Source organism: Heptranchias perlo, chromosome 11 (genome assembly GCF_035084215.1).
Source record: "Heptranchias perlo isolate sHepPer1 chromosome 11, sHepPer1.hap1, whole genome shotgun sequence".
Classification (NCBI taxonomy): Eukaryota; Metazoa; Chordata; class Chondrichthyes; order Hexanchiformes; family Hexanchidae; genus Heptranchias; species Heptranchias perlo.
The window spans coordinates 31,781,726-31,801,786 of NC_090335.1; the positions used below are offsets into that span (position 1 = coordinate 31,781,726).

At 43.4% G+C, this 20,061-nt stretch overlaps 1 protein-coding gene across 15 annotated transcripts in view; it reads left to right on the plus strand.

The window, feature by feature from the left end:
- Positions 1-20,061, plus strand: part of dmd (dystrophin) — a 1,591,310-nt gene that overhangs the window by 1,511,903 nt on the left and 59,346 nt on the right. For 14 of the 15 annotated variants that reach the window (XM_067992781.1, XM_067992785.1, XM_067992782.1 and 11 more), the window contains 3 exons: positions 3,929-4,095; positions 8,119-8,230; positions 12,875-13,011. In XM_067992781.1, the coding sequence (XP_067848882.1) occupies positions 3,929-4,095; positions 8,119-8,230; positions 12,875-13,011 (416 nt within the window). Of the gene's footprint in view, positions 1-3,928; positions 4,096-8,118; positions 8,231-12,874; positions 13,016-20,061 lie in introns of those variants that run through there. The other variant, XM_067992797.1, reaches the window with a different exon arrangement.

Consider the following 20,061-nt stretch of genomic DNA (forward strand, 5'->3'; position numbering starts at 1 on the left):
TTGCGCTGTCCGTAAATGTGACCTGCTGAGTGCTTCCAGCATTCTCTGTTCTTGTTTCCAGTATCCGTAGTATTTTGCTTTTTGTATTCTCAATGGCCTTCCTTCCATGCTCTGTATTTTCCTAAGGAGTGAAATACTGAATAAAACAGTGGGATGTCTGTCTTCAACGACTAAATACATTAAAGAGCATTTTCTTCATAAGGAAGTTTAGACAAAGTTTTTGTTGGTTGGAGAGGGAGAATAGTCATGTGTTATTGACATCACACTGGTGTCATGTGTAAGTGATGGTATGATACATTCCAGTGTAATGTATATCATTAGGGTGGACTTTTACTCCGAGTGGACTTCGGGCGGCTGGTCAGTGGCGATAGTCAAGCCCAATCCTGTCCTCTTCACCCGGGGAGCAAGGGATAGAAATCAGGAGCAGGAACCCTGTTTTCTTTTGTTGCCTGCACGAGCCAGTGTTAGCAGCTTAATTGCCATCTTAGCCGAGATCAGAAAACTCACTTCACACCCAGAATAAAAACTGAGACCATCTTCACCTGATTCAGTGCCACACTGTGCAGTTTATTCAGTAACCCACTAGGACTGCTATTGGTGGGCTATTTTGTGGCTTGATCGAAATGCGATTTCCAATTCAGAGGCTATTATTTTATAGTTCCACAATAAGTTGTCAGAGTATAAAAATATTTTTTACTGTGAGCTTGAGTGAACCCATATAGAATGAGATGCTCCCATAAAAGTGTTCCTTATTCCCACTTAGGAATGACTAATCTTGGCTATCGTGTATGTAATGACTGATGGTATAGAATGTTTATATAATCAGTGCATTTCATTTGTCTGCTTGTCAGGGCCTGATGTATATGTTTTCCTATATGGTACAAGTGACTGCACCCTATGATGTATATGTCTGCACATTTTTGAAGCCTTAACAGTTTCTCAGAGTTCCCTCAATTCCCAGCATGTTTCCCTGGAAACTGTTTTATAAAAGCACTTTATTAAAATCCCTAACCAGTGTCAGGGAAAAAAATTCTGAACGTTGCATTGAGGAAGAGAAGTGGCAGATTTGTGACAAAATAGCTTCATTAAAGTTGAACTAAAACAGTTGCAAGATTTTTCCTCCAAAAACTTAGAAATTTCTGTCATTTACTAAACCAAAAATCTGTTATAGTTGAAGATTTCACAACTTGCATTTACTGAGCAAATAGAAAATATTGTAACATTTTTTGTAAAAGAAGCAAAAATCAAGATTGATTTTTTTTAGAAGTAGCAGAACCACTGGCATTTGTTTCCTCATGTTATATGGATCTGTTTGTCCAGTTCCTAATATTGGGGGGAAAAAGGAAGATATTTCATCAAAATAGACTTCAAAGTGAATCTCATTCCTTTAGCAAACTTTCAGAGTATATATTTATTGGAAACTCTGCAAAAGGTAATAAGAGGCCAGTAACTGGTACCAGACATGCATTCCTATATGATGAAATGAATTTGATCCTAGTCTTGTGTTCTAAATACTGCTATAACTCATGGACTACACAGAAACAGATTTAGACTGGACAGGAGATCAGCTGGTTTGTGCTCTGGTAATACATTTTCCATTAGTTAAAAAAAAACTAGTTTATATATCCAATTTAAGTCTAGCAGGTACACCTTTCATGAACAGAATTTAGATGAGCGCAGTGTGCTACAATTTACTTTTCCCAGCTCTAAGTGGTCTTGAAGGACAAGTTTTTCTTTATCTTGCTGTCTCATTTATCTCTGGTCTGCGCAATAGTAATGAAGTCTAATGTTAATGTATTTGACTGTGAGTGTAAATGTTGACATCCAATCACTTCTATTTTTTTTAGTCAGCACTTTTGTAAACATTAGACCAATTGGCACTGTTGGGTCTCCATAAACACCCATTGTCAAGTGGGACACTTCATGAGTAATAAATAACAGAGGTGACTATTGCCTGCCACAGTAACAGATGTTCCTGTTCATTTATCTAGCAATGAGACCTTCCCATGGCAAAGCAGATGTCTGCAGTCTGAAGGATCCATTCTCAACAAAAGGACTCAGACTACCATTTATCCTTGACATATCCTGATCCAAATGACCCATCAATGCCTTCCACCATAAATGTCAGCAAAAGAATGATTAACATTCACTAAGGTTTTTTTTAAACTGCATATTCTTGAGGAGCTTGATTGTGGCTTGCGACTCCTTTAGTTAATAAAGTGTACTGAGTACACTTCCCTGTGGGGGAAGAATGTGTCTCCAAATCAGGCAGAGACAATCCCTGTGTGGGGTTCGGTAAATGGGGTGTGTCTCTGTGGAGCGTGTAGGTCCTTGACCTTCGACACGTAACTTCCCCCAAGAGCAAGTACTGTAGCGCCCCTGATGGTTTCATGGATAAAGGCATCATGTGGCATAGAACTAAGTCATACAGACCACAAGCTCCTGGGTTCAATCCCTGGTCTATTTTCAGCTGGGGCAGCAGTTGGGATAGAAAGATTGGTTTCAGAAGCCCTGGGCTAGGGTGGGAAAAACCTGCTGGAAGAAATGCATGTGTGAATATTAAAGGAGGCAATGCTTGACCGTGATGCCTTACATAGGTGAATAACTTGCTGACACTTGCCTTACAGGGTCAGATGTAAAGAATGGTTAATTGGGCAAGGTAGCTAAGGCTGCCCAGCACTTGTCAAAATGTACTTTTGTGAGAGGGGGAATAAAGGGAAAAAAAGAAAGGCCCCCCCATACTTTCAAACCTAAATAGCAAATTTAGTTTATTAGTCATAGAAAATATATATTGAGAACATTTCTGTTATTGTGAGGGTGTTGTAAGACAGTTTTTTGATGTACCATAGAACTCCTATCCTGTTGCAATATCTGAGCCCAAGGTTTTGATAGACAGGGATTATACAGATTTCAGCACCAACTCTGAGGTCCAAACTGTGCAGCAAGATATAAGCTTCTGATCACATGTATTACGAATGTAAAAAAAAAAATTACATTTAAATTTTCTTAGATATAAAATGCACTTACCATGAAATTGTGTTCACTGACCAAGTGCATTCATTAATTTCCAAATCCTTGTGGCTATTTACGTGAAAAGCTACAGGTATGAAACCATGAACGCAATTTTTTTAAAAACATTCAATGTCGGCTCGTTGTCAGGGCAAATAAACTATTGATATCCTCACACAAATATTATATCTATACCAGCACCAGTAGCACAAGTACATGTACTGAAGCTCAGGGTTGCTGAAGATCTGTTTGCAAATCCCTGCTGAACTCTACCTTAGCACTGGGTAATCAAGCTTTTTGTCTTCGTCAGCCACATAGGAACATAGGCCCATTATGTAAGCTTCACGATCTTGCACACCAGACTTTTATTTTTTTAACTAGCAAGTAAGTAATTTTAGTGTATTTTTGGAATGAAAAAAGCAATAAGCAAGGCCACCTTTTAGGCCCTGTAATCTCCAATTGTAAACCCTGTACTAGGGGTGAATTGTTTACTTTAGCACTTACAAGGTACATTTTACCACGTGGGACTGGTGCAGATACATTTAATTTTCTGTATGAGGGTGGTTGGTGCAAGCCCTGTGCTGTGGGAAATCAATATAACCTCTCCATTTATTCCATGCTCTCAGCAACCATCAGGGTCATATTCATGAGGTAACTGACCTTGTTATATAGTTATCTCCAGCAGTGTCCTATACCTTGTGTAATATACAAAGGAAGATTAACTAGCCGTTAACTACTTTAGAGCATCCTGATAATGAAACCTTTTAATTGCCACTGAGCCATTCCTGCTTTAAAGTTTTATTTGTTTAAGAATTGAGAATATACAAACATGAGTTAAAAATATGTGCCGGTACTGGCTTAAATAAGTCAAATGCACAGTATTTATTGTTCTGAATTTCTTCTCCCTTCCACACCCAAGGCCAATAATAAGCCAGAGATTGAGGCAGCTTTGTTCTTGGATTGGATGAGGCTGGAGCCACAGTCTATGGTCTGGATGCCAGTACTTCACAGAGTGGCAGCTGCTGAGACTGCCAAACACCAGGCCAAGTGCAATATCTGCAAGGAATGCCCTATCATCGGATTCAGGTACACGTACATCCTTCCATGTTTCTTCCCTAGTAGTGTAATATTGCTAACTATCTGATATCCTTTCAAAAATGTTAGACCTTTAGAGTATTTCGGAACAGCCTAAAAAAAGGTTGAGGTTTTTATTCAGGGCTCCGTTGTGGAGATTTGTATCTTTAAATGGCAGAAAGGGAAATGTTTTATCCGTGTAAGATTAATGAGGAGCTTTATTTATTCTGTTTATATCAAAACAATCGGAGAGATAATCATTGAAAAAACCATAGCCCCGAATTTCCTCGTGTGGTTACGCGGGCTTACCAACAAGTGGGCAGAGGAGGATCCACCGCCTCCCTGCACCCACAGCACTTTTTGCCAGAAGTGACATTGGACGTAGAATACATCTGCTGAAATATAGGCAGATAACAGAAATACGCCTGCCTGGCATCCAATGTAGTTACAGGCTCTGCATTAGGGAAACCGGCATATTTAAAAACAGGCAAGTTTTTCAACTTTCACTCCTGACCCTAGGAAATGGGCCGGTCGGGTGGAAGTCCTGCCCGTCACCATTGCAGCTTTACAGGAATTTCTAGGCTAATGTGCCGTAACTGCCATTAAATAACCTAACCGTTATCTATTAATCCACATGACCTCGGTTCAGTTTCAGCAGCCCAAATGGTGCTTTACAAACAACCTTGTACTGTCATTGAAACTGAGCCCTTAAACAGCTATGTGATCCTCAGTAAACGACCTAATTTCATCAACCAAGCTTGAGCTATCTTGTCTCTGGGAGCAACAGATTTTACTATTAACATAAATATCCATTCAATCTTCCGGACGATATATAAACTTAGCCAAAACCTTGTATAGAAAGCACAAAAATCCCTACAAGCAATGGATTGACAAACAAGGCATACAGCAGCCTAGTCTTTGACTTGGCTTTGCACTTTGACTTGGTATTTAAAATACCCAAAATAAACTCTCAGAAAATGACATACCTGGAAGGCAGTACCAGACAACTTACCTTCAGGTGGCCATAGCAACCCTACGCAAGATATGCAACAGGAATTCCTATACACATAGAAACATTCACTTACTAGCAAATGGGAGAGCTTTTACAAGATACCGAAAATGCAAGCATTATTGAAAAAAAAGGTTGTCACACTGTTCATTGAATTTTTATAAGGAGAATAATAAGTTATATCAGACAACTAAATCAAGTACCTTCCTTCCCCTATGCGAGAGAACTAAACATAATTAGACAACTTATCCTCTGTATGAGGAAAACAAGGGAAGAATATGATCAGATCAGTTTACTACAGTCTAGACTGGCGCCTCTGAAACAAGGGATAGAAGTATTTTCTAACAGAACTGGTGTTAACCATAGCCTGGCAACTGAAGTATTACAAAAGAATCAGAAACAGTTGAAGGAGGCAAAGATTAAGGGGTGGGAATCGGATAGCGTTGGCCTGTTAGCGGGAACTGGGTGCAGGGAACAATCCCTGCACCTGAACAGGTAGGCCTGAGGCACTCATGCCTCTTTTAAATTAGACCAGCGAACTGTAGATGTCCCCAAGCAGCTCGCTGGTGAAGTGGGAGGTCAATTTTGGACAGCTGCAATGCTGGCAGTGGCCCTCGGGTATGTGTGGGAGAGAGGGGGAGGTGATCAGGAGGAGGAGAGGCGATCGGGAGAAGGCCGAGCAGGGGCCGGCAACGGTCTTCGGGACTGCTGTGGAGCTGGGAGGAGCACTCTTGATCCTCATGGCTCCCTGGGAATGATTCTTAAAAAGAATATATAATAACTTACATTTCATTGGGAGCCACTGAAGAATATTGAGCGGGGCAGGTCCGTCACCTTGACAGGCATAGAAATTTTTTAAAAATCAGTAATCTTGTCTCAGGGTACAAATTAAAGTTCTCAAGTAATTGGGACAGATTTTAACTCTGGGCAGCAGGTGGGCAGAACAGGAGAGAAAGCTTAATGTGAGGCCCGAGCCAGTTAAACTCCCAGGCCTCACTGGAGTAATCCATCACTGTCTCCTGCCCGAAAGCGGCTGTAGTGACGTCAGGGCCAGTGGGTGGGAGCAGAAATTGTGTCCGGAGCCCAAGGACGCTGACAACCGTAAGGAACGGTCCCGAGCATGAAATGCTAGGGGTTGATTTCTCAGCGATGCCGGCACTAGGAGGAAGAGGCAAAGCCGCAGCTGGGGACCCAAGGGCTCATTGCCAGGCCTGGGGGAGCACTCCTGTTCCACCTGGCTCAAAAGGAATCCTTAGAAAAGGTAATTTAACCACTTACCTTGGCCTCTTCAATAACTGCCGTCATGCTGCAGCTGTTGGGGTTAGCCCCATGTGAGTCTCCCAATTTCGGCAGTTCAACTTCTGACTGTAAAGTACACCCCCGTTTGCCTGTCTTGAGGTAAGTTATGATGGCAGAGATGCGGGAACATGGCGAGACCCTTCCACCATCTTAACACCTAGCCCGCATCGTTCCTGATGGATGGGGGATTAAATTCAACCCCCTTAAGTTTGGTTGTCCTATCTATCTCGATGCAAATGGAGCATCTCCTGTAATGTCTTTTCAGCCCACCTCATGCAGTCACATCCATTGTGCCCTGAGGTCACATCCTTGGCTCTATCCTTGTCTATATGCTGCCCCTTGATGATATCATTCCTAGGTATCAGGTCATCTTTCTAATATATGCTGACAACAACAACATTTATATATAGCATTTATGTAGCGCCTTTAACGTAGCAAAACATTTAAAGATGACACCCAGCTTTACCTCTCTGCCACCATTCGACTCCTCACCCATCACTGTGCTGTGCAACAGCTTAACTGCTATCAAGTCTCGGATGAGTTAGAATTTCCTTCAACCCAACATCAGCAAGACCAAAGCTGTCCTGCTCGACTTCTGCTTAAAACTTCACACCTTAGCAACTGACCCCCTCTCTGGCAGCTCCCTCAGACCGAGCCTGAAGTTACACGTATTTGGTACTTCAAAGCCCACATCCATGCCACCATCAAGACCACATATTTCCACCTTCACAAAATCGCCTGCCTCCATCCCTTTCTCACCCTACAGCCACTGAAATGCTTACTTTTGTCATCTCCAGACTTGATTACTCCAGAGCTCTGCCGTTTACAGATAGCAACCGGTCCAAAAAATCATCCTGGCACTAAGTCCTGCTCCCCTTTCACCCCCATGGTCACCAACCTGCACAGGCTTCCTAATTACCAACTCTAAATCCTTGCCTTCAGCTACAAATCCCTCCATTGCCTCATCCCTCCCTACCTTTGCAACTTCATTGCCATTCCTTCATCATCAATGGGTCAAAATCTTCAAATTCCCTACCTAACTCCATTGTGGGAGCACCATCACAAGGACTACAGCAGTTTAAGAATGCCCATCACCACTCAGGGCAACTAGAGATAGGCAATAAATGCTGCCTTGCCAGCACTGATCACATCGTGTGAACAAATAATAAAAAAAAGATACGGAGGGGCAGAGTGTGGACAGGAAGAAACCAAAAGCCAGGGTCAGTGAAAGGAACACCAGGAGCAGAGAGAGGACAAGGAAGACAATGAGCCATGGAGGTAGAGAAACTGACCAAGAGCCAGAGAGCGAGCTGCAGGAAACTGGGAGTTGGAAAGGAGTGAGCCTTGTGTTGCATTGTGAGCAGCTGCGGAAATTTGAATCTGCTGCTGTTTGAAGGGTTTTTTGGTTGGAAAGTAGAAGGATTTTCTTACACATGGGTCACCTTATTAATGGGTATATACAATATTACTGTTAACTATAATGTGGATCATTGATAAATGCACTGTTCACTGTGGAATTGAGCTATGATGTGATCTGTGATCTGATCTGAGTTAACTAATCTCATCCAGAATGGCTTCAGGGGTGTCACAGTTGTCTTTAGCAGCTCAGGCAAGGTAAAATCAGAGAGTGGAGACTTTCAGCCTATTATTCTGGGCTGGATGATACTCAGATTCAAGAAGTGCAAGGATTGTAGTCTAACTCACTTTTGTGGACTTTTTTAATGCAGGTACCGAAGTTTAAAGCACTTCAATTATGATGTCTGCCAAAGCTGCTTCTTCTCTGGTCGAACGGCAAAAGGACATAAAATGCATTACCCAATGGTGGAATACTGCACACCGGTAAGTTATGAACTGGAAATACAGAAAGCAAAACCAGAAAAGGAAGATACATAATTGTACAGGAAGTTTTACTCCCTTCTTCTTTGTGTATATCCTATTAACTAAACAGCCCAGCTTATTTGGTGATTGTTTGAGAAATCTGTGACAATGTTTTAGTCTGATTTTTTGACATGCACCCTGTGGATAGACAATTGGAAAAATATATAAAAGAACTAAAAAGTGAAAATGCTAGAAGTACACTGCAGGATTTAGGTTAATGTTTTGGGTGTTGATCCTTCATCACTCAAACTTTTACAAGGTTTGGCAATGATGCAAATTGCCAGTGCATTTGTAAATTTTGCATTTGATTTGGACAGTGTTAATAAAAAGCTAATTCAAAAATATTTTGTGGCTACCTTGATGTGATAAAAGAAGGGAACATGAGAGCAAAGGTAGTTTACAAAACAATATTCAAGGTCTTGAGTCAAAATTCAACATCTTCCTTTTTCTGTGAAGACAACACAATAATGTAGAATTGTGTTTGTACTTTTGGTGATGTCTACCATCAGTTTATTTTTGACAGCTCCAATGGCCACCAGTGGTGGTTCAGTCCAGGTACATCGGCATAGAAAGCATTAGTGCTGCTCCTTGATGCTAAGGGTAGGAATGAACTCTCTTCCCTCTCCCCCACTGTAGGAAATGGCCTCACTCTCCTGGTGCAGAACGGGTGTAGGAAGGGTCCCATTCCTCCAAAGAGTTGGGAAAAACTTTTGACACCAGAGATATTCCCTCTCCCAATGTAAAAAGAGTGCAGGAAAGCAACAACTTCTGGTGCGGAAAGGGAATCTGCTGACCCGACCTGATAAATATCCATTCGCTCCTCCAGTTGACCCGACTGAAATGGGGAAAAACTGATCATTTAGGGAAAAATAAATAACAAAAAGTTTAGTGCAGTGAAGACGTGATATGAGAACCGAGATCTTGGTTCCCCCACAGACTCTGAAATTATCCTGTGAACAGTTGAGCCGTACAAACCAGGAAAGTCCCAAACTCGATCCCTGGTCGGTGCTGAGTTAGCTGATCTCAGCTGTGGAGGTGGTCAGGGTGCTACAATTTGCCTCTGAGTTCCTGGGTTAGGGAGGGAAAATTCAGGCAGGATTCCCTCTCCTGATCATCATGCGGTGACCCCAGCTGAAAGTTCACGAGGAAGTACTCAGTCAGGCCTGACTGAGATGCCTGCACCCATCAACTAACCTGCTGGCATTCATCAATGTCAGTGAGGTACCAATGCGCAGATGGTGCCCATGGAACTGTACCCAAACAAAGGGTCAATACTTCCAGGGAAGGGGGAGAAGTGAGAAAATCAGCGAGGAGAAGAAATGAAAAGAGACAAAGAAACGACGAGGTAAACAAAGACATTAAGATTCAGTGATGTCAAGCTTAAATTTAAGAGCAAACTCAGGTCTCCTGGTTGAGTACACTGTTGCTCTCAGACTTCTTCACTGTGGCAAGTCTAAATTTTTCCTGCTTGTTCAATAATTCACCACAGAAACTGCCATGCAAAATCTCATTTGCATAAGGTTGGGGAAATTTGCACAGCAAAATAAAAGTAAATTGATCCTCTGCCATTAACCATGTGTAACATTATTACAATGCTAACTTGTCATTTAGAGCTTTATTAAGGAAACTGTTCAGAACTGCCTTACTGCCGGGTCCAATATGCAATTATGTTCATTTCTGTTTTAATGAAGTCCTCGTTGCCCTTGTAAGTGTGGAACCCTTTGTCATCTGGAAAAATCCAGAATTTCCATTATGTTCACTGGGAATTACAGTAACGTTCATTGGGAATTGACTACATTAACCTTTTTAAACTAATATCTGTTTTTGGGGACATCGAACTAAGGTTGTGGATATATTGTGTAGGCAGCTATTCTGCATTTAATACAGTCCAAATTTTGTTTATGCTGCATCATCGTTTTTAAAATATAAGATGGGGAATACCTCAAAAGATAGATTTTCTAAACTTTCTTGAAATATTGTCCTTTAAAAGCTTTTACACCAGAAATCATTCACTTAAGATTTCTTCATGTTACAGTTTGATTTCTTAGAGCATGTTTCCTAGCTTATTTTTGTTTTTATAAATTGATGTAGTAGTGAAAAAACGAACAGATGGGCAATTGAAAATGTCCTTTAACTGAAAATCTTAAAGTTTAGTGTGTGAAGATTAATGGGGTTTGTGTTTGTGATTCCTGAGAATATGTACCTTCATTGTTATTCCAGTAGCACTTTTCTATAATAGAACTATTTCATGGCAGCTGATATATTCCTTTATGATAACTTCCAGAGTTAAATGTGGACAGCTGCTCAGAGGTTGTGAACAGTTGGTGTAATATGCTTGTGACTTTGTCAATCTGGCCATGGACCTTTGCTTAACTGTATAGATGAAGGGTTGTCAAACCCATGATTCTATGATTCATTTTACATGGTGGGCCTGATCCGACACCCTGACACTTGGCGTGGGCCACGTTCAGCAAAACTTACCGGGACACACTGTGGTAGAAATTGGTATGCATTTGGTCTCTTTATCTACCAATTTCTGGGCATGTCCGCCTCCACCTTGGTCCTCACTTCTTAGGCATCCCTGGCTGCTGCCTGAAATCAGCATTGGATCAACTTAAATATGTAAAGAAGGGTCCTGCACCTGTTTCAGGACCCTTCTGCAAAATGCGTGAAAGACTAGATGGAGCATGCGCTGCGCAAGCTCCGAGCAGTTTTTCCAGTCCTACAGCGGCCTAAACAACGGTCCTTAAAGGGACCACTAAAGACCGCTGACGAAATGTTAGGCAAAGTTTTATTTTTCTTCCAATTCTGTGGAGCCGGGAGGTGCAGGAGTGCACCACTGCACTACTGTAGGCCGCTGCCAGCCCACACTCGGCCCTCCTGCATTTTCTTCTGCTCCACCTTGCAGGATTTGCCAGCAATGCAGCAGACCCAAATTTGATCCCCGGCGTCAGGCAAAAACTGCCTCTTGAGGCACGACAAGCGCCGGCAGCTCACCTATTATTAACATGAGGCCTGAGGCCCAGTTTCGGATGAGCTTCAGGCCTCAGTTTCTGGTGCTTGAATCTCCACTCCACTGTGTCTGCAGGTTTTTAGTGTGCGGTTCTTCAAAAGTCCTCCCTCAGATAATGATTTCGATCACTATCACGTGATAATCACATAGCGCATCTTAACAGCAGCATCACTTACCTGGTGAGCGTTAGCAAACATTGATTGCTGCTTTTTAAATGATAGTGCTAATTCAGAAAATTTATTTTTACGTAATTTTTTTGTGCACTTCATATTTCTCGCCATGGTTTGCTTCATAGTGTCTTCAAATGTTGTGTTCTTTCAGGACACCTACCAGTTTACAATTAATCAAGCACGTGGGCTTTCTATTCATGGCCACAAAGAAATACAAAATTAATTCCATAATTCGTATCAGTGCTCTGATAATTTACCTAATTGGTGCTGAATGCTATCTGGGATACAAACTGCACAGTTTAAGAGGGGGAGTACAATAGTTACAGCGAAGATATTGTCACAGCTTAAAGAACAATTATTTTTGCTTTTTTCTCTCAGCATGTTGCTGCTGCTCCCGGCTCTGCTGGACAGGTTGGGCCTCACGCCCATCCCATTCCCTAGTCCTCCTCCTACCCAAGCCCCGATCCCCCACAACTCTCAGTCCTCAGTTTCCCCCTCTCCCCCTGACTGAGCCCCAAGCCCCCAGTCCCCACTTTCCTTCTCATCCCCCTGAGTGAGCTGACCACTCTCCCGACCCCCATTCCTCAGTCTCTATTCCCCCGAGCCCCAATCCCTGGACCCCCAAACCCCCAGTCTCTATTTCTGCCACCGAGCACGGCATACCCCCCTCTCCTGATTCCCAAGCCCAAATCTCTTGACCTCTAGTCTCTGTTCACTCTCTTCCAGTCCAGCCAAACATCACACCTCTCCCCACTTCTTCTTTTTCTCTCTCTCTCTCTCTCTCTCTCTCTCTCTCTCTCTCTCTCTCTCTCTCCTCCATCCATTTTCAGTCACCCCTAAGCGGGTGGTTGTGATGTCACAGAGCGTTGTGGAGGAGGGGCACGCTGCTGCAGCACAAAACCTAAAAGGCGCAGTTCCGCCGGACTGTTGGAAGCAGTGTCCAGGAGATACGTATCCTATTCCAGGAGACTTCGCAATCCTAAGCACAGCACGGCGGGCTGGATCTGGTCTGGGAGCCATTCGTTTGACACCCCTGGTATAGACGTTCAGAAAAATAACCAGACCCAAGATGGCACAATTGATACCAAGTGCTCCAGCAGGAGCTACTTAGCCTTGTCACTGGTGGTACTTTCTGTCACCCAGTGAAAACCCCTGCCCAAGGAGAGTTTGAGCACCTCATTAGCAAGAGCACAGGTCATTTACACTATCAGGTTGCCTCCATTGATGTTGTTCTTGTCAGAAGCAACTCTGTAATATAAAGGGGCACAAAGATACAAGTAATGTTTCCTTTGTTTAACTTTGTTAGTCATTCAAAGTTTCATTGCAAGATGTTTTTGTTTTAATGCTGAGTGCGAAACACAAATGGCAACATCCTGCTGAATGGTTATTGCAGAATATAATTTACAGTTACATTTCCTTCAGACAACTTCAGGAGAAGATGTCCGCGATTTCGCCAAGGTATTAAAAAACAAGTTCAGAACAAAGAGGTACTTCGCAAAACATCCCCGGATGGGATATCTGCCGGTGCAGACAGTTCTGGAGGGGGATAACTTAGAAACGTAAGTATTGTGTGGGACAGTTATTATTTCCATAAAGCTGCGATGTTCTTCTGTGATCTTACCTTGGCCTATTATTTGCACCAATACATGGTCCACTCCATGGTAAATGAATATGACCCGTGTTTTGTTGCATTGCTACATAAATTTATATTGTGGATCAAAACAAATTAATATTGAAGATTTTTAAGGAAAAATAATCTGTCATTAAAAGCACTCCAGGAATCTTGAGTGGCATTCACAGAACGTTTTGGGTTCTGGATGAGTGTCAGATGCAAAGTGGTTGTTCGGCCAAATTCAGATTCCAATCTAATTTTTTTTTACTATCACGTATGCACAGGGAACCATGTCCCTCTGCCGATTTGCCCCACCATGTTGTTTCCTGCTAAAAGACATCATCCTTTTGCCATTGTTAAGGTCAGCAGCAGGGAAAGATTACAATGGTAGGTGTTTATTAACATGAAAAATATTTTCTCATTGTCAGGAAGTTGCATCCATTTTTCATGGTGGTATATGAATTCATTCCTCTTATTCACCCAAGCTTTATGCTAGTGTTGCATATAGTGGGTATGTAGGTAAATAGCTGGAAGTCTGGTTGGGCGAGAAAAGCTTGTGCTTCTGAGCCCTGCCAGTCAAGTGGAGGGTACCTGCCTGATCTATGTTTGTCTGTGGTCAGTGGTTGGATATGGTTTGATGCTCTATTGGCAGCCTGATGTTTAGATTCAAGGGGGTCGATTTTAGCACCCGCGATCGGGTGCGTTCCTGGCGGGGGGGCCACAAAAATCGGCGATTCCCGGGGCGGGGCGGGAGCCCGGCTCCAACCCGCCCACTTCCGGGTTTCCCACTGACGTGCTGACATGCGCGCGCAGCACCCGCACGTGGGACTCCCGCCGGCAATTAAAGCTGGCAGGGTGCCACTTAAGGTATTTATTTTGGTATTTCAGGTGGTTTACAGACCTGATTAACGAGATATTTTAGGAGGGTTGGGATTTTACAAACAACTGGGACTGTTTCCCATACTGGGGGAAAAACTCCCAGTTCAAATGGACGTGTTGCAGCTATCAGCCTGTGGCAGCTGCAAAGGTCCATTTTGACAGGTGTCGGGGGGGAGACCCTCACTCATTGCAGGAGGCCACTCTGTCACTTTGGACAAAGTTTGGCCTCCACCACCCTCCTACTAACAATAAAATTCACCAACTTGCACACTTACCCCGGTGTCCAGACACATGTACCTACCTTGCGGACCCCCTCAGATGTACATCTTCCAGATGGGGGCCGCCGTAGCTGCAATCATGACCTCCTCGGAGGGCGAACAGCATCACCAGCCTCGCCAGCCACCTCTGACACGTGGAGCTCCACAACACAGTGCTGTGACACATCCACCTGCACAGCAGGAGGGAGGGCAACCGCAGAGAGAGATGCGTCGCAGAGGGCACTACCCTCGCCACAGGGTCCACAGACCGAGGCTCAGCTTCCTGGACCTCTCTGAGCAGCAGTGCACACGGAGGCTCAGAGTCACTCGACATGTAGTCGTGGACATCTGCAGCCTCCTTCATGCTGAGCTGCTCCCGGCTGGCCCGAGCACCATCTTCTTACCTGTCGCTGTCAAAGTCACCACTGCCTTCAACAACTTCTCCTCCGCATCCTTCCAGGGTGCCACCGGGGACATCGCCGACTTCTGTCGTCTGCGCAAAAGAGACCTGCAAATACACCTACACCCACTCTGCAGTGACACAATGGGTGGCATCAGTTGTGGGTCTTCATAGTGATCCTCAGGAAAGGGCATTATTGCACAAACCAGACAAGATTCGCAAAGACGTGGCAGTAGTGGTGCCAATATAATATGTAATGTGAGTTGCTCAGAAATTAAATATAAGTAAAAACCATGACAAACCCTCAAACACCCTTGTGCATCCCCTTCATGCTCACGACACGTTTGCCTTACGCTGCCTCCTGTACATATGTGATGCATGCCCTGTGGCTGCAGCACAGGTAGTGGCAGGTTGAGTGAGACTGACTGTGAAAGAGATGCATGAGAGGGTGAGTATGAGATAGAGCCATGAGATTGTATGAGGATTGGGTTGAGTGGTAGTGGCGGGATGAGTACTGGCGAGGTGAGTAAGTGCAGGTAAGATGAGGATGAGGTTTGAGTGGGTGTGAGGGGTGATGTGACAGAGCAGTGTTAGCAGTGCAGAAGGAGATGTGGGGTGGGGGCGGTGATGTGGCAGGCAGAGTGTAGGGGAATGAGTAAGTGTACTCACTTTGGCTGACCTACTTAGATCATTGCAGCGCCTCCTGCACTGTATGCAGGTGGGCGATATGTTGGTGGTGCAGGTGACATCCTCTGCCACCTGGAGCCAGGTCGTCTTGGTGGCAGAGGCAGGCCGCTTCCTCCCTCCCGCCGTGGGGAAGATCTCTGTCCTCCCCTCCTCCTCACCCCATCTAATGATACCTGGAGTGAGGCATCATTAAACCTGGGAGCATCCTTCCCCCTGGGCTGCTCCATGCTGTAATTTTTCCTATTTGTTGCAGCATCTGTCAGTGGAGGACTGCCCCTTTAAATAGAGCTCCTCCAGCTGACAGACCGTACTGCGCATGCGCAGTCCGCCCGCTGCGCAGCTCAGCAGCAGGGAACCTGGAACTAGAGGTAAGTGAATCCAATCAGCCTGCGATTGCGCGCGGGGCAGACTGATTTCACCGGGCGCGTTACCCACGCGCCCAATCGCCCCCCCCCCCCCCCGCGACGAACCCGCCGCCATGGTAATATCGGGCCCAAAGTATCCAGTCAGGGCTCACTGAATCGCTTCATTGGTAAACATACTGCCTATGGTGGAACGAAGGCATACAGATCAGGAAGGCCCCAGCTTCAATCCGCAGCCTGTGCTAAGTTAGCTGATTTCAGTTGGTAGTGTAGAGGAGATGCAATTGACTTCAGCTCCTACATTCTGATTGCTTTTCTCTGATTTCTGCTGGAAAGTATGAACATTGGATGAGGTCAGGTTTCGGCTCAGTGGTGATGCCTGCTCCCTCTCCCCCTCCCCATGGGAAGAATGACTGCTGGAATGAGGTATTGGTAAGCAATCGGCACTCATGAAACCACACCCAACATGTCAGCACCTTTTGGAGGGGGAGACAAAATATCAAATCAGGCAATTATTCCAATTGATACGTTTGGATAGCTAGATTTTCAAAGACATAAAATTGGATCCCTGTGTTACTCTGTGCACAATATGATGTGGAGAAGGGGCCATTGGTAAACATACTGCTGCAGTTAAATAGTCCATGACAAACAATTTACAGGAATTGAAACAGGGTCAAGGTAGTATTATTTTATATTGTCGTTTTCAAAATGGATTTTTAAGAGGAGCTCGAAAAGGAATGCTGTAATTATAGGGGTGAAATTCCTTTCTTTGCCAACCTTAGTGAAAAGTCGAGCTGAGTATAAACTGGTGTTGAATGCTGACTTTTTCATTTAAGTTAGCAGAGACTCCTTTACGCTTGTAGGGACTCGGACAGCTACAAAAATTTAAGCAACCAACACAGAGGAAAATGCACCTACAAAAGTGTTGCAATAATCATAGTATTGAACTTACCTCAAGATTGCACAGGCCATCTTATTAAAGCCCCCACACACACTACAGTGATTTTTACTTTGGTCAAATGCTAATAGAAGCAGTCAGTAATTTTCATTGTTCTGAGATTGGAGTACTGAAATTGTCAGATTCAGGTGACATTCAAAATCATTGGCTTTCTTGACATCCATTTCTCATGACATTTTATTGGATAAACTGATGATGGGTTAACCCATTAACCTATAGTTCCTTGTGCCCTTTGTTTTCATAGCATATACTTTTTGGGTTTGCTAAATTTAGTTCTTGCATTTTTAAATTTCTGTTGTTGACTGGGATGCCCTGACATACTTTCGGAAGTGTCATTAATGTCACTACTCCTGGTTCAGCCACTGGCAATATGGGCATCTCTTTGATCGAACACTTGGCCAAGATTAACAGTTTAGCACTTCTACAACCTCAACTTACATTTATATGGGTCTCCTCATACAGAAGAACATACCCGAGGGCTTTACAAGAGAGAGAGAGAGAGGAGGGTGCCAAGCAGGAGGTGGGGAGGATGAAGGAGGGGGACCGAAGTCACAGTTGTAGAGCCAGCTTTACAAGAGGCTTTTAAAATAAGGGAGACAAATACCGAGGTAAAGATGTTTCCGGTGAGAGTTCAGAAGTCATCTGGGGAAGATGTCAAAAGGATTGGCCGATCCCTGTTAAAGCGCTGCACCGTAAGATGACCTGATTTTTTTTCTTACTGTGGTAATGTTTTTTTCAAGGATTCCAGTTGATCCAAACTGTGATAAAGTTTGTGCCTAACCTTCTTAGTTAATGCCCCATTCATATTGGAAATTAGTTCTCTCACATTCTTGGATCAAATAGGTGTCTTACGAGAGGTAACAAATGAAATTAATGCCAACAAAACATATAAAAGGAAGAGTGGATATAACTGGTTGCAATATTATATTTCGACCGCCTAATCTTATCACAACAGTAAATGAATAGCATGACAGTAAATGAACTGAGCCATACAGGCCAGAAAGGTCATAGGTTGAGTTGATGGTCTGTGCTGAGTATGCTGACCTAAGGTGGAACGTTGGTCAGCTGCTTTATTGAATTCAGTGGCCCTGAGTTAGGACCTGATGGAAAAATCAGGAAGGATTTTAACTCCTGATTACTATCCAATGACTTGCTGCAAAATGTGTAGATGTTGGGTGAGGATAGGATTGGGCCTGGCTATGGTGTCCCCTACAATCAAATTGCTTGTTGAAACCCACTGCCTCAGCTTACACACGGAGAATGGGCACTTGAACCAGATACCGAGCTTCAATCAGCACCTTCAGGAGAGCAGGAAGGAAGAAAATTGAAATGGGCGATGGGAAAGTAAGTAATTAAAAGACTCCTATGTGAAGGTATATGGAGGGCACCTTCACTTGAAGAACACATGAGGCTGCCCTGTCAGTAGTTGCTGTCGACAGGTTTTACTGTTCAAGGACCTGCCAACTGAAGAAGTCCAAGTTGAAAACCCAGCCCAGCACACTTTACAGAAATCAGCATCAGTTCCATCACCAGCTGTGATCTCTTGGAAGCACAGTGCACGGGGGCACTCTCCTGATTGGGTATAAAGTGCTAAAGATTATGAAAGGAGGCCAGAAATTACTTTTTGAGATATTAGATGAACGGCTCACAAATTTGTGTGGCGTTCCTCTGTCTGCTATTTTAAAGGTGGTGTTACCCGATTTATTTTGAATGGGTTAACATCTCTCCTGTCCAATTGCAGACAAAGGAATGTCACACAAACGTTAAATATTCATAAACTGATTTCGTCAGCAGTTCGTTTCTAACTTAGAACCGAAGTAGTCAGTGAAATTTATTACGGACAACCGCAATAAGAAAATCATTCTGTTAATAGATTGTAAACCACTAATTATAAAATGTGAATCATAGCTTGAAGCAGGTTATGAAGTCTGGCTACCATTGGATTTAAAACCTGCAATATCGCTTTAACTCAGCCCTACCTATTTTGTATTGTGAAATTATTAAATTCCTTATCGGCATTAGCATGTATTAGCTCTGCCATAGATTTTCTAAGCACTTTTTATGGAAAGAAAAAGAAAATTGGCGCAGAGTATTTTTCTTTCACTGTACCCTGGGGGATGGGAGCAGATAGGCAGCAAATGATGCAGTATTTTTCAATGCTATTGTCATCTACAGAATGTAAATGTCAATGATACTGCTGGGATTATTACAAAGAGACAGAAATTGGCTCAGGGAAAGGTTTTGTATGACATACTGTAGATGGTTTTGAAATTGGACTCTGTAGACCACCAAAGAAAGATGCTGCAGCTTTAACCCTTGCACTGACATACACGTGCATCAGTGGGTTTCTAAGAAATGCCTCTTGGACTGTGCAGATGTACGAAGCAATTTGTGCTGCTGTTTGCTTTTGTGTGATAACTATGGGCAGGACAGCACTCACATTATTAGTTAATTTATGGCCAAAGTAATATCTAAAGCAGAATGCTGCAAATGGAGAGCATAGATATTTAGCCAAGGTCATTTAAGTGAAAAAATCAGATCCAGTAACCTATTTATTCCAGATTATTTTATTGTTACTAATGATTTTATTTTAAAAAGTGTGTTTATCATTCATTGTTAATCAGCCAGATATTGTTAACCATGTAACTTGACAGGCATTGTGCAAAAGATTTGCAAGAGTTTATGTAATTCTGCAGTCTGACCCTTGGCCTGTATGGAATTTGAGCTTCTATTGGGCATGTTATGACCTCTGCCATTATGTGGTAAATATCTCTTGTCACATCCCCTTGGCATTTCATGAATACTGAATATGTGCAAAACGGACAAAACTCCATACGTGCTCATCAGTGGGAAGATGTCAATAATTTGAATTGAATTGAAGCACAGTTTCACAGGCACTGCATACACAGGACCATTCTGAGGGCGTCCGCATTAACCTAGTGAAAAGTAGAATGGGTTCCACTTGTCCGGGAGTATTAAACCAACAATGCAGACAGTGAGGCCTAAAATGGCACACACCAATTTTTGTTCCTTGAGCTATTTTGGCCATAATTACATCTATTTATATTTTACACTGATAAAAAAGAGGACTGTCATTCTCCTTTAAGACTCAGTGGATAAATGCACCACTGCAATGTGGTAGTAAGCTATATAGACCAGAATAGTCCTATATTCTGTCCCTATTCTGTCCTGAGTTAGCTGATCTCGGCGAGCAGCAGTGGGGCACACCAATTAACCTCCATGCTCCTGGGCTACGGAAGGGAAAATTCCCCAAGGCTCTCACACCTACAGGCTTTCTGGTGACCCCTGCTGGAAAGTGCACACATGTCCGTGGACGTCAAATGAGGACAGAACAGACTCGGCTGTGATGCCCTCCTTGATAAATAGCCTGCCAGCACTCGTTGTCTCGGTAGACACATAAAGGATAGTTACTTTGGCACGGTAATGGAGAACT